This window comes from Liolophura sinensis, chromosome 1, assembly GCF_032854445.1.
Source record: "Liolophura sinensis isolate JHLJ2023 chromosome 1, CUHK_Ljap_v2, whole genome shotgun sequence".
Classification (NCBI taxonomy): domain Eukaryota; kingdom Metazoa; phylum Mollusca; class Polyplacophora; order Chitonida; family Chitonidae; genus Liolophura; species Liolophura sinensis.
Genome location: NC_088295.1, coordinates 51,594,575 through 51,619,272, shown reverse-complemented (window position 1 = coordinate 51,619,272; position 24,698 = coordinate 51,594,575). Strand labels below are relative to the sequence as shown.

The window sequence follows — 24,698 nt, the reverse complement described above, 5'->3', positions numbered from 1 at the left end:
TCTGAAATGTGTGCTGGTGTTTTGCAGCTTACATAGTGTCTGAAATGTGTGCCGGTGTTTTGCAGCTTACATAGTGTCTGAAATGTGCAAAAGTGTTTTGCAGCTTATATAGTATCTGAAATTCTGCAGTTCTGCAGTTTTATTCACATTGTCTGAATAGTACATTGCCTGAATCGAGGGATGGTGTTCTGAAACACACGTACCCATAAATATTGTTTCATAATGGAGTACGGTTAACCACCTCCAAACAGAAATACATTTTCAGGTATATTCTGACACTATTAATACGCCCTTCTGCCTTCTGGCTAATTATCCACACAGTGAACAAAATGAGGGCAGTAGATTGGTATGTGAAGAGAAAAAGATCTCCACTGAGACTGACCAGCCAATAATCCAAAACCACTTCATAATGTACAAATGTGTGTTAATTAAAGCAATAAAACCAGAGCCAAATAAAAGTAGTATAGAGCAAATCACCTATGATTTCACGGAATTTTTCACCAACTAAACATCCTGCTGAACGAATGGCAGAAAAAAAACTGTTATCAGCTGGTGCAAAATTATGTGAAGTTATAAGTGATATATGTGATTTGAAGTAAATCATAAAATTTCATTTACTTTTCACCCCGGTAAATCGAGGTAATTGGGTGAAAAATTTCACGAAATTATAGATAATGCTACACTGTAATTTACATGCACCGTATAATTTTGGAATCACAAAAAAAAGAGAGAGCACTTAAACTATCGACTTACAGTTCTCTGTACAGGAAGTACATGTTACTCCAATGTGTACATGTACAATTATTTTATGAGTGAGTGAGTGAGTGAAAGTTTTAACGTCGCTTTCAATTATTTTATGCAGATCTGAGGGCGTTGGCTTGAATTAAGGATAAACAATAAATGTATGTACATTACAACATACTGGTAATATAATCATTTACTAATAGCTGTACAGAGACGATCAATCAAAGATCCTGTTAGCACAGGTTGATGTACAAACTGTACTGCAGGTTGCAGTCAGGTTTCTGATAAAGCTTACTTCTACAGGCACCCACATTGTGAGCTCTGAGGATCCCATCACCATCAGGTTCAGCAGGAAGGTTTGCAATTTAACACTATCAATAACATATAGAGACTTCTACTACTCATGAGGAAGGGACGAGCCTGGTTAAATACGCACATGCTTTAAGGTAGCCACTAACAGTAGAGTAACAAATTTCTCTTCTGGGCCAGCTGCTTAGAGAAAAGCTGTCGCTGGTATATCTGATTTCTTGTGCACTGGTCTCCGCCCTCTCGAGTCATACTGGTCGACAGAGTGTCCATTCTGATGGCCAATGATCTGAGCCTTGGCGGTCACACGGGACACTTTCCTGCGGCCCTTCAGGCTGTGGGTAACACCGTCCTGGAATGGCATGCTGCTTGATTGTTTCACCATATGGTACTGGCCATTTGCAGCACCCCTCACATCATTCTGCTGGTACGCAATATAACCATCGGATCGACTGGTGGACATGACCTTGTAGGCTGTTGTCTGCTCATTGTAATGCTCTGGGCTGCCACCATATGACCCATTCACATTATCATACTCCGAAACCTCAGAGGCTGGGTTAGAGGTCTTGTCAGGGGAGTTATCATTGTGATTGAACACATTGGTGCTCTGCGTGGGCGACTGGTGTGTAGACGGAGCTGCGTGTAAAGTCACCTGGTCAAACGTGTCTACGTCGTTTTCATCCCGTGGGCTGCGTTGACGACTCATTGTAGTACTTGTGCTAGGTACGTCCGACGCATCAGCAAAAGAAGTTCGTGAGCTCTGAGCTGTCCCCAGAGAGACGCGAGAATTAGCAGCTGTGTCGTACTCTGAAGACTTTTCATCGATAGAGTACTCTGAATTTCGACTGGACTGAATTGAGCGCGTCTCCACCCCAGGCGTCCCCGGTTGACCCCTCTTTTTACGGTAACCTTGTTTTCCAGACATTCGAGGGTTGCGGCGAAAGTGTTCATCAATGGATTCAGAATTCCGGCGTCCAATAATCTGTTGAATACTAGGTTGGATTTCAAGGCCAAATGGCAGAGTTGGAAGTTCATTGACGGTTGGAGGAGGAGGGAGGTCAAGCTTGGCTTTCCTCAATTCCTCCATTGCAATCTGCAGTTGCTCTACCACAGAATCGTCATCCAGGTGGAAGTTCTTCTCCAAGTCAGCTTGGAAGAAGGTTAACAAGTCCTCCATTGGCAGCTTAAGGATCCTCCCTGAAAACATACAACAATAGCTAACTTATCTACTTAAACCGGCGTTAAACCATATTCATTCATTCATTCATTCTACTTAAATCTGATTGGTGGGTCAAGCTCTACTTAACATTTTGTTAACTTTTCCCAAGCCTAGTTAATATTTGTTGTAAATCTAAAGTTAAGTATTTTTTGTGCTCTGCAAAACAGTCATAAAATAAATGAACAAAACACAGCTGTCAGGATCAAAACATCTGCCCTCAATTGGGACAACACTTGTTGGAGGTTAACGAGTTCCAGGTGATGAGACCTCAATCTAACATACATGTAGCTGATACAAATGAGCAATTTAGCACGTAGGACCTCAATAGTGTGGTTTAATAGTGTGTGTTTCAGCTTGTTCCCTCATTGGTGGAAGGATCATGGATTCAAGCACATGACCTCGTTGGTGGAAGGATCACAGATTCAAGCACAACCTCATTGGTGGAAGGATCACGGATTCAAGCACATGACCTCATTGGTGGAAGGATCATCGATTCAATCACATGACCTCACTGGTGGAAGGATCATGGATTCAATCACATGACCTCATTGGTGGAAGGTTCATGGATTCAATCTCATGACCTCATTGGTGGAAGGATCATGGATTCAATCACATGACCTCTATAGGATACAAAATCAACTCTCATTGGCTGATAATGGACACAGAATTGTCCTGGGTTAAACCCAGCAGCCTTGGTCATGGTTAGACAAATCTGCCATATATGACCCTAAAATTCAGCTGGGGCTAGGCATAGTCTGGACATGCCGAACTCACGCCAACCAATGAGATTCGATTCTGTATTCCTTTAACTAGTGGAATGCTAGTGTATTTCGACTTCAATGGTGACAGGATAGAAATATCTCACTTGAGGAAGGTTATTTTTTCCTCACTTGATCAGTGTTTTATGCCATACTCAAGAATATTTCACCTACACGCCCGTGGCCAATATACAGTTGGAGAAAGAAAGACAACATTTAAATATTTGGCTGTACTTACGTTTGTGAATCTTGATGACATTATATGCCATACCAACAAGAAGTTTTTCTCCTTCCAGCATGTAGATATCCCACAACCGTAAAGTAAGCGTAAATGGTGTCTGCGAAAACATATAAAGGAAAAAAGAATGCTGATATCCATGTCTCTCGCCTTCCACAAACAAAACAAGTATATGCACACTGCTATTACAATAATCAATTCAGATGATGAAGGGAAGCTCTCTAAGTCTGGCTTTTGGCATTTAACTAACAAACTGTGATTTTTTATCTAGAGTTGTGGATCAGTTGTCTAATATATCCAATGAATTTCAGGCAACACCCCCTAAACAACCCTGTGATTTATTTATTTATCTGATTGGTGTTTTACACCGTACTCAAGAATATTTCTCTTATACAACAACGGCCAGCATTATGGTGGGAGTAAACCAGACACAGCCCGGGAAAACACACAACCATTCACAGGTTGTTAGCAGACTTTCACACAAAAGGCCAGAGAGGAAGCCACCATTATCTGGACTCACAGTGACCACATTGGTGAGAGGCTCCTGGGTCAATGCACCGCGCTTGCATGCTAATCATCTCAACCATGGAGGTCCCCAAAACGGCCCTGTGATTTAATACCACTGTGAGTCTTTTGCTCTCTGGCACCAGCTATGCAACAATGTATTCTTTCTGTCTTTTGTCCTCGGCTATCAGCAGAAGATCAAAGCTGCCTATTCTCTATGCTAGTCTTCAGTACTTGGCCCATTGTACATGATACCTGCCAGTCTAGGGTTCAAATCCCTTACATTCCGCTCCATTTTTTTTTTTTTTTTTTTTCCTGTTTTCTCCCATTATTCTTTCCGTAAGCATACAGATCAGAGGATAATAAATTATTAATAATTAACATGTAACATGTATTAATACAATGGCAGAAAGGCAGTAGTTTTGACTTTGACAGAAACACCACATGATCGAGATAATATGAGAATTAAATGCTGGAGGAGGTAACAATTTTTCTGAATTTACCTACTGCAAATAAATATTTCCTAAATTTCAATAATACCGATACATCGTTACTGGATAACTGTACTAACTTAAAGACGAATGGTTTCCACAAGTAATATGGCTTGATACATTTTATTTTACGGTTCATATATGCAGGACAAATAAGGATAAAGTGAAATTCATCTTGAATGACATGAAGCTCACATTTTTTACATAAACACTCAGCACGTGTTACATTGAAACATCAGGCTACATTACATTATAGAAAAGCCTGTGAGCTTCCACGGCTGACACGCTTTTCAGGTCAGCCACGGAGGCCCCAAAACGGCCCTGTGATTAAATGCCACAACAGCGAATATTTCCTACTACATGGGCAAATGAAAATTGTTATTTTATCATATAAAACTTGTACTGTTGAAGATATCTTTTCGCTTTGGTAACACAGGAATTACAGCTTGCACATTCTACTAAGTGCAACCTGACTATCACCAGTACTTACCCTGTCTAAAAAGCACTGAAGAAACCATTTTATTGAGTAAATACCAGTGTAGACATCATTCTTATCCTGCAATCACAAAAAGAGACATTCATGCAAATCCACATGGCAGTCATACACAGTTCATTAAAATTTCAGTCATGTACAGGAGGAAGATATAAAGTATGTACAAAATACCATTCACAGATAGAATTGAGGCTTTCATGATGGTGCATGTTTCTGTGTTACTTACCAAGTGTTTTAAAACTCGAGGTAGCATGCTCTTGAGAATGTTCTCATGGTGCTCTTGAAATCTCAGCAGCTTGGGAAAACCTGGTATGAAGAACCCTAGAACAAAAACCTTACGTCATTAAAATCACCCAGGACAGATATACATATTACACTACTAAGGGCCCATGTGAAACAAGGAAACAATAACCTCATTTAATTGTATTTTGACCATACAGTAATTTCATTTTCACATTGATGACTCTATAATACAAACAGCAACTCACCGTGCATTGCATGTTTTCGATTGGACAACAACTGTGACAATCCCCAAAAGGCATCCTGGAATTAACGGAATACATCTGAATGGCCCTTAATCGATCAATAGTGACAAGTTTTGAGATTTACTAAATTGTTTATTACATTTTCTTTTGGTTATTTGTTACCGTAAATGTCCTAAAGTTTCACCCTGGGACTCAGAAAGTACATCCCAGGATTCACTGAGTTGATACTGACAGAGGGCAGCAGGAGAGAATCAGGGGTGGTCAGGGGATTATACTGAGAGTTCAGAAATGTAATTTTATTTATTTATTTATTTTGATGGGTGTTTTACGCCGTACTCAAGAATATTTCACTTACACGATGGTGGCCAGCATTATGGTGGGTGGAAACCGGGCACAGCCCGGGGGAAACCCACGACCATCCGCAGGTTGCTGCCAGACCCACGTACGGCCGGACAGAAATGTAATAAACAAGCTCACACTTCACTCAGCAGTTAGTCTATGCTCCTACCATCAACAGTTCATGTTTTCCCCAATTTTAATAAATATTTATTTTAATTTATAATAATTATTATTTTAATAATAATTTTAGTACGTGCACTTCTCAACAGGTTGATCGTTTTATTATCATTATTTTGTGATAAATAGGAATTTGGGAGAAAACTCTGTGCAGATTAAGTGTGGCTACCCAATACCTTTACGCATGTGGAGTGTCGTGTTAAATATCCATTTTTAACCTGCAGGGCTCTCTGTATACAAAGCTGTAGCAGAATTTAGCACACAGTGAATCCACATTAGCAATCAGCGACACCTACACACCTGCCTTTGCACAGCTGCACCTAAACATTACTTGTTCATTCTGGTGTAATTTGAAACACTGTCAACTTCCACCCACATTTCGTAAACATGAATACTTAATTTACTTAATATTTAATCAAGTCCCCTCTGATGAAATTTTAGTCATACAGATTGCTTTTATCTACATGTAGATAGATACAAGCCACTTATAATCACAAGACTCAAAATTTCTAAATGTTTCCAAATCTGGCTACCAACTCAGATCGCGCAAAAGTAAACAACGACTCACGTGTGAAACTTCAGGTCATTTACCGTAATATAACAAGTGTATAAAGAAAATGTTATTCTTAATTTGAGACATTTGCAAAATAAATAAATAAATAGTCCTCCGAAAAGCCTGAAAACACCAAGACAGCAATGATGTGATGATCTGACCTTAATAGGGGCAGATTAAAAAGCTTCTAAAAATCAACAAAAACAAACAACAACACATAGCTTCTGATTGTAATGTCACCCTCTAATTAACGTATAATAACAAAAAGGGCCTTTTTTGTATTTTTTGAATTTTGTACTTGAAATTTCCATGCAGCATGTATGCCTTAAAACTTTCTGTATTATCCACACGATCCTAACTTTACTTATCTAACTTAGATCATGCACTTGTGCCACTACCATTATTTTAGGCCCAAAATGAAACATTTTAAACACGGGGTTTCCAAGTATATCTTATTTATAAATTAATATAACAAGATGATTTCCAAACATAACCTTACTGTGAAGACAGCTATAGGCAAAGCTTGGAGCTAAAGTTAGTAGATCTTACCTCTTCATTCAGGTACATGAGGAGCAGAGCAGCTATCTGGCTCATCCCCTGACAGTAGCCCACCTCGGTGTTATACATGGAGTAGGCAGCCAGAACACTGAACAAGGCCTGCTGTCTGCAAATGTACATGGCCAGTATACCATTACTTTAATAATGTTAATAATAATCGCTCAGAATTCTGTGTCCATGAAATCTAACAGCTATTGTGTAGCTATGTGTGGGAGATATTTACATGGGTGGGAGATATTTACATGCGCAGGGCCATATCTAGAGTCACTTGGGTTCTGGGAAATGTTTGGGCTCCCAAAATCTTGGCTGTCCAAACTAAACAAGCTTTATTATAATTAACAAGTAAATTAAAGGATTAGTGTCCAGATTAGTGTTTATTCATAATTAGCTACCCCTGTATCTATTGTTAAATTGAGTGTAAAAAATATTGAAAAAGGTTACATTAAATCGGAATAATATAGCACACGTTTTATGGATTTTTTTTCCCCCAACACCCCATAGTCTCCGCTGAATTATGTCACAGAAGTGTCAGAGCTTCATCATTTAAATCAGGGTTAGAAAAAAAAAGCTACAAGAGTGACAACAGCCATATCAAATTTACTCACTATTCTGCATACAGTTGTAAAGGCAGGTCGTCAAAGGGCCATGGATTTTAAATTAATGGACTTTTTCACGTTTCCGGACTTTCCTGATTTGGCCTTTGAGAAGGCATGGATTTACACCACAATGGGGAAAGATTTTGTACCCACCAAACATAACCATGTGATGCTCTAGCCATTTTACAGCTGAAATCTATGAGAGGAATAGAGTTGAATGCACAACGCCACCTGCACACAGGAGTTATAAAATATTATTAACTGAACCGAAAACTGACAGATAGTAAATCTCTGTACACTAATGCTAACGTCCACATCATCAATGCGCATGTGTTTATATTGTAGGGATAGGCTTTTTGCAATTCGGGGGCCTCCGTGGCTTAGTTGGTTAGCACGCTAGCGCAGCGTAATGACCCAGGAGTCTCTCACCAATGCGGTCGCTGTGAGTTTAAGTCCAGCTCATGCTGGCTTCCTCTCTGGCCGTACGTGGGAAGGTCTCTCAGCAACCTGGGGATGGTCGTGGGTTTCCTCCGGGCTCTGCCCGGTTTCCACCCACCATAATGCTGACTGCCGTCGTATAAGTGAAATATTCTTGAGTACGGCGTAAAACACCAATCGAATATATAAACAAATAAATTTTCGCAATTCTGACAAGATGATGTACAAGTAGTTATCATCGCATATAGGCATGAATTTAGAATTTTTCAGGGCAGAGATTGATTTTCATTGGGAAGAGGACAGAGGGAAAGAATAGTACGTAAATATTAAGATAAACATACAATATGTATAGAGTAACACAGGGATAAACCTATAGCTTACCAGTCTGTATTGCTGGTGTGGTCAGAAATATCTGGACAAAGATCAAATTCAATGTCTGAAAAATGGGAATCTGAAGTCTGCCAAAGATTCAGTTTAGTGTCATAAATCAGAACTTCAACGTCGTCCACTATGGGCTCAAATTGATAAGGCAGTATATTTGCTTCTGTGTAGCTAGAATCTATCTTGAAAATGACATCGTTGTGATAAGAATTCCCAGGTTATTTAGATTAGCTAAACTTGGCGTTGCCATCTAAGACATCATCCGCTGAGCCGTACAGAGCAACCAGCTGGAGATCGACCACAGCAGTACATCAATTGCTTTTGGTAGATTTAAAGTCAACATTAGAATTCTTAAAAGCCCTCTCCATAACATACTGTTTAAACAGGTTATAATCTTTCTAAATAGGACCAGTAGCTAAATCTGGACACTAATCCTTTAAACAAAAATATGATGGTTTATCAATAAAAAGCTTAAGTAAAAGAAAGCTAAAATATGAAGTAAGGTTCATCTCACAGACAAATGAAAACTATCTGTAGAAATACCTTCATTTATGATTTTTTTGAGAGTGTTGAAAGACATTCAAGTATATGAAAACTATGGTGGGCTGCATGAGCCATACTGATGGTATTTAGGAACTCTGACATCACATCGCATTTTTTTTTCCCGATGTTGACCAGAAGGCAGGAATTTTTGGTAACATTATTTCAGTAATCTCTCACTCATGGATAAAAAGAGTTATCCCAACATTCAGTGTCGTGATTAGAGTAAAAAAAAAAAACTTTCTGTGTCATCAGAGTTCCTAATTAGTACAGCCCATTAAGTCCACCTTGGAATTCACATGTTTGATTGCCTTTATCTCTTTTCACAAAAATCTAAAAAAAATAAATGAAAGCACATTTATGTATAGTTTAAAGTGATCTACTTTGTGATTTATTATTTAAAGTGATTTATTTCAGATCTATTTGGATTTTTGGAGGTCTTTTCCTTTAACTTTTCATACAAACTTCTAAAACATGGCCCTGATGCCCTGTGCTTTTTCATGAAAAATAAGTAAGCTCTTACGGCCATGATTTCTGTGCATTAAGAGGACACAAGGTACATGTAAGTGACCCAAAATTTCATCCCCAAAGGTGCAGGTAGAGTATAATCCTTCCTTTCAAACAAACCTAAAAACACCTTTCTAAGGTGAATATAAATCTCAGAATCAGGTGAAATCTAAGAACACATTAAAACTCTTGAAAAACTACTTTAACAAGCATGTTAAAGGTATTGCTTTTGCAATACATGTACATACCCCTAACCAGTTTGAGTTTTTAGCAGATGAAATTAAAACTTGATGGGGGGCCTCCGTGGCTCAGTTGGTTAGCGCGCTAGCGCAGCGTAATGACCCAGGAGTCTCTCACCAATGCGGTCACTGTGAGTTCAAGTCCAGCTCATGCTGGCTTCCTCTCCGGCCGTAAGTGGGAAGGTCTGTCAGCAACCTGCGGATGGTCGTGGGTTTCCCCCGGGCTATGCCCGGTTTCCACCCACCATAATGCTGGCCGCCGTTGTATAAGTGAAATATTCGAGTGCTGCGTAAAACAGCAATCAAATAAATAAATAAATAAAACTTGATGGAAGCATACTGCTCCCAAACTCAAAACCTTGACTTTACAAATATGAATATGTGTCAAAATGAAGCCATGTCCTAGTTTCACAGAATAAGTAGTTCTTTAAAAAAACAAAAAAAAAACAGCTCTGAAAAGTGCAAATTTAACCCTGCAGGCATTGGTAGGCACTAACAAATGAAATTACATGGTAATGAGAAAGAAAAACGCACGTATTTTAGCAAGATGCAATGGACTTACTTGACACCGTATCTGTCCCGGAACATAATGTGGTTACGATATGTTCTGTTGACATCAAGGTCTATTTGTCTAATATCAGGTGACTTATTCCGTGCCCTGTCTTTCATTTGCTGCAAGGAAATTGAATCAAAATCAAAGAGGTTATTTTCAAACCCACAAGTGGAATCTATTATACATATCATCACTATCATAACAATCTTTCATGTACAGTTCCAAATGTTTATTTAAAACTATAGTTATTTGAGCCCTGTAAACAGCGAAAAAAATACCCTCACATTTTTTCAGATACTGTAAATGTGAGTATTACTCTGAGCTTGGCAATCAATCAAACGATCAAAGTGAAGAACACACCAAGAGATAGTTCCTGGGTATGCATGCATTTGTACCTGATACACCCTGGGTTGTTCCGCCTTTATCTTGTACACATTGAGCAAACGACACCAGACGTCCCCTCGGAGTCGGTCTGGGATGCCTTTGTACACACGCCGTTGTAACTGCAACCAATATTTACACAAATAGTACAATAAAATGAACAATAATACAACTCGTGACGCGTCTCATCCTAAATGTGTACATACATCATACACTTTGAGAATAATGAGCTGTACACCCCATCCACAAACATCCCCAGAGTACACTCTGCATTTCTTAACTTCTAATTTTAACAGATTCAGCAAATCATGCTTACACACCTCCACGACCACACCCCATGGCTAAACTGGTCCCTAAATGCATCGTGTGCCCAAAACAACTAGCTGTGACAGTGTCATTACAGTAAATCAACACTTTGTTAAACCTTAACTACAGCATAGATATTGCAGTTGTCAGAGTTCAAATGACCTAAGGGGTGTCATAAAGGGGTGCCATATGGAGGTGTGAATCGAGGATAAGGTACAAGGAAGTTCAAATTAAAAAAAAAAACTCAATTGCTCAAATAAACATATATTAACACATAATTAAGAATAATAAAAAATCACACTAAACATAACATGGCAAGTATAAATGTTTTCCATGAATAATGTTACAACTACAGTAAAGTCCTAACTCATTTATCTGCTTGTATCTTATATTTAATTATTAACTGATTGCATCATATGTTATATGAAGTCATCATAACTATGACCATTCAGCAATACCAGCATTGCTAACAGTTGATCACAGAAATTTGATTGTGTACAGCTTTGTTTTCTCACATCGACAGACTGTTTAAGAATAGAGGATGTACAGAGGAGACTCTTACCTTCTCTCCACCGTAATACTTGTCCCAAGTTTTGATCATCTTCAGCCATTTCTGTGTACGCTCTGCCTCCACCTGTTTGGTCTTATCAACCAAGAAATAAGTTTGTTTAGTCCTCATTCTCAGCAAGGTTTACATAAAATCTACACGGCACTAAGAGAAAGTGTTTGTTTTCTACATGTATATACACACGCCCATTCCAAGTGTACTGGTAATGTATACATGACTATAATCTGACTTTAAGTGAGGGCAGAGGCAACAGATGAACTATCTGAGGATTAGTGTTACCAGCCTAGCCTTCCAGCTGTGCCAGACGTGATCACAAGTCATGCCTGCATGGTCAGTATTAAGCACTTATACAGCACGCTATCAGGCCAAACAAAGACAAAAGAAAAAAAAATCGGGGTCTGATTGAGACATGGGAATTTCAATATTCATAACACATAAAAATACACCTACGTAATTATAAATGCTGGCATGCCAGTGTGAATACCTACCTCAACAAAAGCCATTAAAAAAAAAAACATAAAATAATGCCAATATCATAACCTAATATACATGTGCATAGAAAAAAAAGTAAGAAATCAGCAGTATCATTTTGTTCTCCAGGGTGGGGGGGGGGGGAGGGGGAGCCATCAACAAATCTCAAATATGTTTGGCCTTGTCCTACCTGATCATCATATCAAGGCATGAATATTACATAGGTGCGCCTGATTTGCAATTTCAGAGAGTACACTGACATTCATGGTAACTACGAATTCATTACACTTTACCTCCAGATTTTAATATGCAGAGATAAAGTGCTCTGAATTGCATGAACAATATACATATGTACATGTAGCTCACATTATGGAGTAGCATGATACCTTCTGTTGGATCTGATTGTCTTTACTTACAGGACTCTTCTACACTTTCATATCTTATAACATGGCAGACCACATAACATCCTCAATTCTTTGTGAATGAATGCACTACACTGTCTCTGAAGTCTGGGGGTCAATTCACACAACCAGGTAATGTACCCAAGATTGGCTAAATCCCAGCATGATTAATGCTCTGAGTTATGAAAATACTGAAGAATAGCTTGCTTATTTCAAGGCCATAATGTTATTACCTACAGTGACCTGGTCCCAGCAGACAGGCCCCGGACTATCAGCTATCCTGACTCATGACTTTGCACTGTTGTCCATGTCTATTGCTTATCTGATGTATGTTTCGTCTGTTGCATGTTTCATCTATTGTTCACTTGCTTATTAAAAAAAAGGTAACACTCTCTTGTCCATCTTATCAATCTGTTGTATGTTTCTTCTATTGTTCATATGTTGATTAAACAACTTTGCCCTCTCTTCAAGTACCTATTGCTGTCATCGATTGATCATTATGCTTCATAACGATATTAGTACTTATAGTGAAACGTCATACACTGAATAAATACACATTCTAATCCATATATTTGTTCTGTTGTATTATTTTTATATTGTACAGGTGATATTTATTGACCAAAATAAATCTCACTGCCCATAGATCCATGGATGAGGAGAAAAATACACTGGGGAAGGATTAAAGACATTGGAACCAGCTCTACACCACACATAAATGAGAGCATCAGAATAATTTCCTTATACATACACTGGGTGTAAACTGGCAGATTATTGCGGAAATAAACAAATACAAAAATAAAACAAAAAAATATTTAAAATAACATAAATAACAAAATCTTTGGGTATGAAAATAAAGCACAACATTGCAGAACAACAAAAAATGACCTTATGCCACCTACAAGTCAGGAGTAGTTATATAAGAACATCTTAGAATTGAAATTAGCTAACAAAACAATGGCTTCCAAATTCAGACAACCATTCTTAATTCCAAGTAATTTTACATACTCCAGCTCAAGTCAACTATTTCCTGTTTTATTGTGGCTCAGTTGGTTAGCGCGCTATCGTAGCTTAATGACCCAGGAGTCTCTCACCAATGCGGTCGCTGTGAGTTCAAGTCCAACTCATGCTGGCTTCCTCTCTGCTGTACGTGGGAAGGCCTTCCAGCAACCTGCGGATGGTCGTGGGTTTCCCCCAGGGCTGTGCCCGGTTTTCACCCACCATAATGCTGGCCGCCATCATATAAGTGAAATATTCTTGAGTACGGCATAAAACACCAATCAAATAAATAAATAAATTGATTGCAAAACTCAAGTCCTACTGAAATCTGCTGTCACAAGTGGCAGAACTCCCAGAACTTCTGAACACAATACTGGAATGATTCACATGCTATGTTCATTTGGAATTATACACTTCCAACTTTATACACAAAAACTTTATATACAATCATAAATGCAAGCATTTCCTTTCTATTTTTCCCACTTCCGTCACCCATTCCAGGAAAAACAAAAAAAAAATTTGTCAGCCACTAGGTAATTCATTATATGTGATAATAATAAACTAATGTGTCTCACAAAATAAAGAGGCATAGAGATAGTGCATTATAAAGTCCCTTAACATACATTGCCACCCACTGTAAATGTTATTCTGTTACTGGGATCTCATATCACCTCATATCATATATCATCCTATCTACACAACACTATGTCAAGCAGTGCAAACTTTAAGTCAACTTTGCCACTACCAACACTGATCCACTGATTTTTGTCAGTAAACATCCTGTTTCGACTCATCCGTTCCATTTACCTATGTGATCGGATGAGCATTTTTTTCATATACAAAAAATGAGTCTGACATGAGATATAGCATCTCTGATTGCCATCTGTTAAAGTAATATCAAAAGGGTTAAGGGTTATAACTATAAATGTTTAAATGTGTGACACCATCAAATTAATGTTAAACAAGCCATTCAGAGAACAGGGGTACATGTTGCTTGCCCGATTGAGCAGTCAGTAAAACCGAATAGGGTTACGCATTCAAATACTGAGTTCTAAACCAAATAAAAGTAGAATGACACTGTCATACACAGATATTATGCTCTAATTAGACAGTGCTAAGATGTTGCCATTAAATCAACAAGAAAAGCCAAACTTATTATACTGTCACAGATATGACTGTTTATTGTATGCATAAAGATTGCACAGTAAAGACAGTAAAGTGGTAAAAGGCATCATTGTTGGCAGTGGTCTTTGATATGCAAATAGCAAACTGCGTTTGGCAATCCATGAACAATGGGTGGCAATTACAACCCTGTGAATGGTTGGGGGGAGTATGAAAATCCATTATTTGTTCCTGAGTGGGAGTAAATATGAAATAATTCCCCAACTGTAATTAAATTTAGGCACACAAAAGTTTTATTGACAGGGAAGATGTATGGTGTAAGTTTCATGTAAATAGGTTTAGTACTTTAAGAAGAGTTGCATGGACAAAATCTGAATACATCAAAAGCACCTTAACGTAAAGTCCTAAATGGAGCTATGAAAATAATAACCCAATTGGCATTAAACTTAAGCAGGCACAAGTTAACCTGATAGGCAAGATGTTATGGTAAGTTTCATCAAAATCAGCCCAGCAGTTTGGAAGGAGATGCATGGACAAAAATCATGTCTACAGAAAGTCAGGGTGATTCCAGTATAACCACCCTTCCCCCCACCCTCTCCCTCCCAACTTCCTTGAACTGGCATAATAAAAACAAAAACATTATTTTCTATTCACTGTATATTGAAGCTAAAAAAAAGCTTGATCTTCAATCCATGTATGAGAGCCCAATATACAGGAGCTAAAAAAAAGTTTGACCTTCAATCCATGTATGAGGGCCCATTATACAGGGGCAAAAAAAAAGCTTGACCTTCCATCCATGTATGAGAGCCCAATATACAGGAGCTAAAAAAATGCTTGACCTTTAATCCATGTATGAGAGCCCATTATAAAGGAGCTAAAAAAAGCTTGATCTTCAATCCACGTATGAGAGCCCATTATACAGGAGCTAAAAAAAAAGCTTGACCTTCAATCCATGTATGAGAGCCGAATATACAGGAGCTAAAAAAAAAACAACTTAATCTTCCATTTGAGTATGCACATTTATACACCATTCCTCACACTAGAGAGCTAAAAAAAAAAAGCTTAACCTTCAATCTTTGTATGAGTGCTCATTATACAAGAACTAAAACAAACCTTAACCTTCAATCTTTGTACGAGTGCTCATTATACACAAACTAAAAACAAAGATCATACCTTCCATCCAGGTATGCACATTTACTCACCATACCCTATACTACTGAGTTAAAAAAATTATCCTCAAGCCATGTATGAGACCCCATTGTACAGGAGCTAAAAAAGAAAAACGCTTAACCAGACACCAACACCGACACTTCTTCCACCTTTCACAATACCTTTCCTTACTTCATACAAACAAACTAAAAATAGATAGATAGGGTTACACTTGGATGGGTGCAGAGGTATGCAGGTGACAGGTGTGATTCTGCATGTGTAGAGAGATGCATTATTATTATTATTATTTAAACAGTACACTGGTAGGATATGGGGGAAAAAATACGTGGTATCAGGAACCCTCATATTTGGGATACTGACACCATATGTCCATACCCTGTGAAATGTGTAACTAATTTATCCTGCAAAAGAATCATTATTAATTCAACCAAGACAAGTGACATACAGGCGAAATGCTTCCACGTCGTCACTATTTTCACAGCTGAACAAAGGGAGGTAACCCAGTCAACAGATGAATATGGTAGAAGGCTACAAGATACGGGAATATAAATGTTCCCCTGGAGACAACTGCCGTCCAAAACTAGCATGAGATGTACATCTTGCCGGAAGTGAGATAAGTACATGTGCACCAGTAATAACCTTCATGTTCATGACAAACTTTGTGGTTTGAAATTCAGTGCAACAGTCAATTATTAAAGCCACACGAACCGTAACATTAAGACAATAAAATGATTTCTGACAATTCTGGGTAGTGATGTGTATGTAAACACTGCTGATGTCAGAGAATGGCAAGTAAATATGATCATTCCAACCCTGGTATAAACAAACTGGACAAAAGCTATTCATGAGTTTTCCTAACACTTATCATGCGGAACAAAAACTTATAAGTAGATGCCACACATGTACTATAAAAGCCTTTGTTGTATACATCTGTCAAAATTTATTTCCTTGACTAACCAAACTGGTCGATACAATACAAAATACAGAAACCAAAAATATTCCACACTTCAAATACGAGTCAAGATTAATTATTATTGTTACAAAAGCAATACGACAGTTTAAATAACTCTTAAATCTGATAAATATGATACACAATGATGTACATGTACCTTTTGCTCTGCGGCTGGATTTCTCCTTGGAAGTTTGTCACTGTGAATAAATGAACAGTTACATGTGAGACAAATATAACTTTTGCCGGTATCCATACAGGTATCCATACAGGATATCATCCTACCATCCAAACAATCTCTGAAAGATACCTTTTTAAGAACAAAAGAATTCTCAGAATCATGCAAAAATAAAAAGCCAGTCATGCGCGAAACTTTAGGTCATGTACTACTGCTCTGGTCCAAGATCAGGAGACTCATATAAGCTTAGCAACTCTTTACTCAAGTAAGTTTGTGAGTGACCACTGGCGTTTTTTTTCAACTTTAAACTGTCAAAACAAAGATGAAAAGTAGTGCTTAATGTCAAACCTAACATTATGAATATTGGCCAGCAATAAAGACTAAAGTTCATGCTACCTTAAATGAAAAGACAACCGTGCCCATGACTTATAGTCCCTATAGTAACAAGTTTTAATTTTTTTCTGTAATGAAATTACAAGGATCTAAAAACGGAGAACTAAGAAAAGCCGTGCATGTACTTCTTTCTTAGTCACCGTACAGTGAGCATAAAATCAGATCTGTGGTCTTACAGAAAAAGATACAGTAATAAGGCAGAGTTATTACAGTTATTACAGAGTGCTACACGTAAATACATCATTAGTTTGGTTGTACATGCATGTACGCAACTTACATGGGGCTGTTAGCTGACATGCGGCATTTGACATGAAGAGTTAGATGAAAACGGTAAACTACTGAGGGCTATACATCTACAATGCATGTTTAATATCTTCAGGTACTGAAAAGCTCAAGATCCAACCAAATGTCACCATACAGCTGCGCAACATATATGACATTTTTTATCTGATTCATGTTTTACGCTGTACTCAAGAATATTACGCTTATATGATGGGAGTACGCATTATGGTGGAAGGAAACCAGGGGAAACTCAGGTGAAAGCCATGACCATCCGCAAGTTGTAGGCAGACCTTCCCATGTACACATATAAGCCAGCATGAGTCATATATGACAGTATATATATTCCAAATGTACCTGTGTTTAATAGTTAACAGTTACATGTACTCGCTCACAAAAATATAATAATAAATGTAAAAACCACAAATACAATCAACAGATAGCCTTACATTTTTTCATGTTTTTTAATCTTTTAAGCCAGTGTTATCATTTAAACTATTGGTCGGTGTGATAATTACTGTGTTGCCACGACTGACTTCCTTAGTGATGGGACTTCCTCACTTTACAACATCATAGGCTGACTAAACTATCATTTGAAACTGAAGATAATATATCTGAGCTTCTACGAAGTGAACTAGATACAACAACATACATCTACATGGGGGGGGGGGGGGGCCTCTGTGGTCGAGAAAGTTAGCATGCCAGCACAGCGCAATGACTCAGGAGCCTCTCACCAATGTGGTTGTGAGTTCAAGTTCAGCTCATGTTGATTTCCTCTCCGGTCAAAAGTGGGAAGGCCTTCCACCAACCTGTGGATGGTTGTGGGTTTCCCTCATGCTCTGCTTGGTTTCCTTCCACCATAATGGTTGCCGCCAACGTATAAGTGAAATATTCTTGAGTATGGCGTAAAACACCAATCAAATAAACAAATAAATAAATACTTGCACGTGGTTGTCGGATAAACATGCAATAATTACAATAGCAAACCTGATGGTATTATAAATAATAACCTTCTGAAAATGGTGTGAAAAAAAAAATTATAGTTGAAACTATCACAAAGGGACACCACTCTGCTCTTGTAATATCCATGGCTCACCTTAAATTTACCTATTCATTTGATATCTGCACAAGTAAGTTTTCCCTCATAAGAAGGTGGTCAAATTGTCTGAGATACTTACTGGATGAAGCCATATCTGTCAGTCACATGGTAGACCTCAAACTCAGGGTCCTCCCAGGGGTCAATCTGAGCGCCTTCCTCACGACCCTGCAGAGGAAACACATGTATATGTATCTGTAGTACATGTACATGTATGTGCCATGCCAGTACATATACAAGTGCAAATTTATTACTGCCCCATCCACAAATACACATGTACAACAAACAAACTTTATCTGATATACTACATGGTACCCTGGTTTCAATCAAGACTCCCTGCCATCACATTACATGACCCAAACTAAGAACGTACCTAAAAGCAAATTTGACATCAGACACGACATTTGTAGTGTTACACAAATTTAATCTGATTTGGACAGGTTATTTAATAATTTCAATGTTCATTCATGCCCCTTCAATAGAAGGAGTAATAGATTTCAATCTTGGTCAAAATGTAATATTTTACTGGTCAAATTCAGGACTTTCCCAATACAAGACTGCAACTACATGTAAAAGAACACTTCTCTACCATCATAATACACGACTCAAACCAAGAACATATGCCTACCAAAACAAGGCAAACCTCAAACTAAGAACACTTCCCTGCCACAGAAATACACAGCTCAAACTAAAAACACTTCCCTGTCATGGCAATACACAGCTAAAACTCAGGACACTTCCTGGCTATCACAATACACAGCTGAAACTCAGGACAGTTCCCTGCTATCACAATACACAGCTAAAACTCAGGACAATTCCCTGCTATCACAATACACAGCTAAAACACAGGACAGTTCCCTGCTATCACAATACACAGCTAAAACTCAGGACAGTTCCCTGCTATCACAATACACAGCTAAAACTCAGGACAGTTCCCTGCTATCACAATACACAGCTAAAACTCAGGACAATTCCCTGCTATCACAATACACAGCTAAATTCAGGACAATTCCCTGCTATCACAATACACAGCTAAAACTCAGGACAATTCCCTGCTATCACAATACACAGCTCAAACTAAGAACAATCCCTACCATTACAACAGAACTGCCCAAATTGAATCATAATACCCAGCTCAAACTAAGAACACTTCCCTGCCAAAGAAATACACAGCTCAAACTATGAACATTTCCGTGTCACAGCAATGAGCAGCTCAAACTAAGAACACTTCCCTGTCAATGCAATGCACAGCTCAAACTAAGAACACTTCCCTATCACTGCAATGCACAGCTCAAAGTCAGGACACTTCCCTGTCACTGCAATGCATAGCTCAAAGTCAGGACACTTCCCTGTCACTGCAATGCATAGCTCAAAGTCAGGACACTTCCCTACTACAAAATATACACAGCTCAAACAGAGGACACTTGCCTGCCACCACAATACACAATTCAAAGAAAAACACTTCCCTGCCATTGCAACACACAGCTAAAACTAAGAACACTTTTCTGCTGTCACAAGGGACCTATCAAGACTAGAGAGTGATGCACTAGTTAGCTATGCCCACATGATATAAACCTTTACTAAGCTTCACACAGAATGCATCACTGTTCTTGGTTGAAAGAACTACCATATAATGTCTCTCCCTCATTTTTGCCCTGCATTCCAATACTGCAAGAAAACATACAGCAACAACATTATTAAGAAAATATCATACATGTTTTTGCCAAAGTGTACAGCAGGAATGGGAAATTTGAAAAGCTTTAATGCATCACCATATACATGACTAACAAACACTCTTGATGTGCAATGCAATGCTGACTAGATTTTGAAAAACCTTTCTTTTATGTGTGTAGAATGGATGTTTTTGTTGATACTATTAAACAAGTGTGTACTGTGCACATCATACAATATAGACATATAGACTATGTTGTCATTTCATCTCAGTTTTGAACAGTATATTTATTTCTAGGACTATTTGTATTGAGCACAATTTTGTTGTGTATTATTGAGTCAGACATGCTTTTCCTCCATTCCTTAACTTTTCACTGAGTTCATCCACATGTAGTTTTTACTACATACTTACTACATGTTCGGTATTACATACCGAATAATGCATCTCTGCAAAACTCTTAACTACAATTCTTTACATGAAAAGACCTCTACAAATTAAAGAAGGTATCAATACATAGACCACTTCAAACTATGTATACTTTCATAATTTTTTTTTAGATTTTTGTGAACAGAGTTAAAGGCGCTCAAACATTTGAATTCTAAGGTGGGCTTAATGGACCATACTTTCAGAGGTTATGAACTCTGACATTACAGGAAAATTATCCCACTCTTATCACAACACTTAGTAATTCTTTGTACCCATGAGTGAAAGATTACTGAAATAAAGTTCCCAAAAATTCCTTCTTTTCAGTGAACATCAGGAGAAAAGGTGATGCAACGTCAGAGTTTCTCACTACCGTCAGTATAATTCACAAAAGCACACCACAGTTTTCAAATATTTGAATGCCTTTCAACACTCTCAAAAAAACCCTGAAAAAATAAATGAAAGTATTTTTTACGCCTAGTTTTCAGTTGTCCTTATGATGATCCTTACTTTGTATTTTAACTTTCTTTCACTTTATAACCCTACTATGTAAAAAATGTTATGTTAAAAAAAACTTAACATAGTTACTATACATGCAACTATGTATAGCATTAAACTAAGTTTAGATGTAATAATTATAAGGATGAGCTTTCAGTTTTATTCGTTATTCAACTTACACGTACCATGACACGTTCACATAACCAGGAATGGGTACAAATCACAAGATTTGCACAGATTCGTTTTATATAGCTTTCCTCTGCTGCAAAGTTTCTGGACAAAGTTTCTGCTACACCTCAAAGACTAAACTGCCTATAAAGGCTACACACACTTTTGGGATAAAACTGATGGCATTTAAATCTAGAACATAATTAAACTCACTCATAAATTTTTTCATAACTTTTATAATTGGATACGCATGAAATTGATAAGTAAATTTTCAAAAAAAAAGCTCCAAAAATAAATCTGCATTTCTTTTTCTATTTTCAAAGAGTTTTTGCAGATAATAGCGATTTTGTTGCTGTCACTGAAGCATGATGTCAAAGACACCACACAGAATACCACATCCAGTCACAGTGTAATGACACTTGGCCAACCAGTCCTGTTTCCTTGCTCTAATCTCTCAATGATAAGCTCAAAGCAATGTAGTAACAAGTACAATTTTTAACATCTTTGTTTTGACATGAATCCTTTTTCGGAAATGATATCATCGATAAACTTTATTAGTGCAATAGCAGGACCAGTTCAGCATCCTCCAAGTTGGCCTTTCCTCCAACAGAATTGTCTTGACGATGAAGAAGTCACAACAGCAGGCCAATTTTTGGATGGACAGTTTACCACACACCCTAAACTGCATGTACTGAACCAAACTTTTGAGATATCTTTCAACATTAAAATGACTCAAACTGGTCATTCCATAAACTAGAGTAAAAAAAAAATAAAATTAAATAAAAAAACAAAAAAATGAACACATCTCCCAATCTGCATGATTTAAGATCTGAATCTCCCTCAGCAAACTACCGTATATACAGTCAAACCTGTATTTACGAGGCATTTTTATTCAGAGACTAACTGCCCTAAGCATCCACTCTCTGTGGAACCAAATGATTTTAGTGAACTATCCATATGTAAAATACAACTACTTCCTACTTAAAGGTTTTCCTCATCCACACATGACTGCGGGCACATAATAAGTACAGTATCTATTGTGTATTAAATCATTCAAATTAGGACTGTTCATTTTACCCAGAGGTTGAAAGTATGACGTTATTGTTCTTATTGTTATTTGGGATTACACTTTCTAAATGTAGCACAGATTATAGTGCTGAAAACTGACCTCAGAATCGGGCACCAAACTGCTAGCAACACATGTGAACTGTCTAGACCACTTGGCTAACAGGTCTCCCGAAAATAGGAGGTAGTTGACTTATAGACTGGTAGAGTGGTCTAGATGGTTGACATGTATTGCATCAGTTTTGGTGCCTGACTCTGAGGTTGCTGGTTCAAAACAATCAGTGGTCTCAGCAAATTTTCATCTCCAGAATCTATGCTATATTCAGAAAGTGTAATCCCTAATAATGAATAATACTGTTACTTAAATCCACTTTCTAAATGACATCTATACCAGTCTGACTGTATATCTGTGGTGTCACCTCACCGCTGCCTAATTCTGCAAAGAATTATGATATTCTATGTTTCATTCAAAAGTGGTCTAGACAGTTCACAGTAGGCATCACTTACTTTGTCATATTTTGACACAATCTCCTCTCGTTCTTTGTTGATCCGGGCAATTTCATGGCGCTCTTCCAGTTCTTCTACAGAGGGACAAACAAACAAAACTCGGCTTCGTATATATATACATATATACACATTTACCTTTGCATTTCAAAAGTTAGGTGAACTTAGGTGTGAATCACTCCAAGGACCATTACAAGATGACAAATAAAGGCATGTATATGGACATTTGTCAATGCTATGACATTACAGATTTTGGCAACAGCCTGGGGACAGCTTACTTCTAGTTTTTTTATATATACTTTTCTCTGTTTCCAACTCGAAACCATACTCAAGTTTCCGTAATGTTTTACGTGTCATAAATGATTCGCACAAAATGCACTGTATTTGCTGCACTGTGTGTGACTACAGAGGGCTATACCAAGTTGCTTTCTAGGTTAGCCACATGGTTTTGTTTATCTATGAAAAATTCCTATGCATGAGCATTTCACACAGCTATTTGCTTATGGGGTACATTTACGCCTTGAGCCATTTAAAAAATAGACTACGGAAGTCTTACTGGCTAATACTATCCTAATGTTACTCTCTCTCTATATATATATATATGCATATATATAAATCACTAGGTTTTACTTAATACCAAACTGCATGAAACTACGACTGTGCATTTGTGCAACCTTACAATTGTTAAAATCACTTCTCTGCAAACCCGTACGGGTCATATATAGCATCAGTAACTTTTCAATACGATTGGTGGTTTGTTTCCGGCACAACAGTTTCCTCCTGGTCCAGTCATTAAACTGACAGCAATCATATTGGTGAAAAGTTTTGATTATTGGCATCAATATAGAATAAACAAATAAATAAGCAAAGAACACTTACTCATGATGATTTGAAGACTGAACACTTGGTATCCATTCCATTCCTCTGAAATACAGAATGACAATCTGTACCGAGAGAGCAGTTGCACGGACTGATTAACTAAGCAAGTGGAAAGAAAGTACTACCACATGCTAATTAGTAGTTAAATTGTTTATAATATAATAAGATGAGGAATATTTTATTATTCAACTCTTCTTTTCATGCATAGCAAAATATATAATAACTAGGAAAAAAGCAAACAATACAATTATTAAAAACATGCTTTCTTCATGCATGACTGGTAATTCATTTACTGGACCTCTTGAGTCCCTCATATCTGAGTGTAGTTTGATATATATTTATATATATATAGGCCTACATGTACAACAGAGAATACTGGTAAGTGGATACCCTATGCGATTAAGTAATAACTTGTTCATATTGTTTTATAAACTATTCAATGATAATGAGCACAAAGTGTTGGTGCTAATAATCATCTGGATATAATCTATAATTCAGATTATCTTTTGGGAAAAATAAATGGGTGCAAAAGTAAAAAAAGACGGGTGGGGTAAGTCAGTGAAACTTTGCGTCATTGTCTACTTTAAGCCTTTTCATACAAGCGTATTTGTTTTAAACTATGTCTTTGACCACAGCATTAAGTGCACTATTACATCATCGAAATTCAATGGTTTGTTAACTACTGGAGCTAACTGATTGTCAGGCTCACACAAACACTGGATCTCAGGTGACAGAGCCTAAAATGTTGTTCCGGAAGTCAGTTATCACTGACAGTAACACTAACAGTAACACTGACAGACGATCGCACCAGTTTTCCAACCCTGTTTTCGGCACCCAAACATAGCAACATCGATATGTTTCATTCATAGATACCATTACTCAGCTATTTAACTTTATAATTCGGTATCTGAAACAATGAAAAGATAAACAGCTTACTAAAAGTTGGAATGACAGCGGTCACATACCTTCACTTAAATTTTTCGATGGACATCTCGGATAGTCACGTGACTTACGCTGAAAGGCAGTGACTAAGCCACCGTTTCGTATTTTTTGGATAATG

The 24,698-nt window shown here is 37.7% G+C and overlaps 1 protein-coding gene across 2 annotated transcripts; it reads right to left on the bottom strand.

The window, feature by feature from the left end:
• Window positions 1–535: 535 nt before the first annotated feature.
• On the bottom strand, window positions 536–24,622 carry LOC135472709 (USP6 N-terminal-like protein). 2 transcript variants are annotated; one of them, XM_064752349.1, is made up of 14 exons: window positions 24,604–24,622; window positions 23,639–23,683; window positions 22,763–22,836; window positions 18,512–18,597; window positions 16,644–16,683; window positions 11,369–11,449; window positions 10,515–10,622; window positions 10,129–10,238; window positions 6,857–6,971; window positions 5,242–5,296; window positions 4,980–5,074; window positions 4,751–4,816; window positions 3,266–3,365; window positions 536–2,247 (listed from the first exon to the last, which is right to left on the bottom strand). In XM_064752349.1, exons 2-14 carry the CDS (start codon window positions 23,640–23,642, stop codon window positions 1,238–1,240), a joined length of 1,944 nt encoding a protein of 647 aa, XP_064608419.1. In that variant the 5' UTR covers window positions 23,643–23,683; window positions 24,604–24,622; the 3' UTR covers window positions 536–1,237. The 2 variants fall into 2 exon arrangements, with proteins under 2 accessions (XP_064608419.1, XP_064608427.1); XM_064752357.1 differs by having other exon boundaries at window positions 24,575–24,619.
• Between the last annotated feature and the right edge of the window lie 76 nt (window positions 24,623–24,698).

Coding starts and splice junctions, on each gene's coding strand:
- LOC135472709 (XM_064752349.1), bottom strand. Junction 18,598..22,762: donor TTGTGTCAAAATATGACAAA/GTAAGTGATGCC, acceptor TTTCCTCTGCAG/GGTCGTGAGGAAGGCGCTCA. Junction 10,623..11,368: donor AGTATTACGGTGGAGAGAAG/GTAAGAGTCTCC, acceptor TATTGGTTGCAG/TTACAACGGCGTGTGTACAA.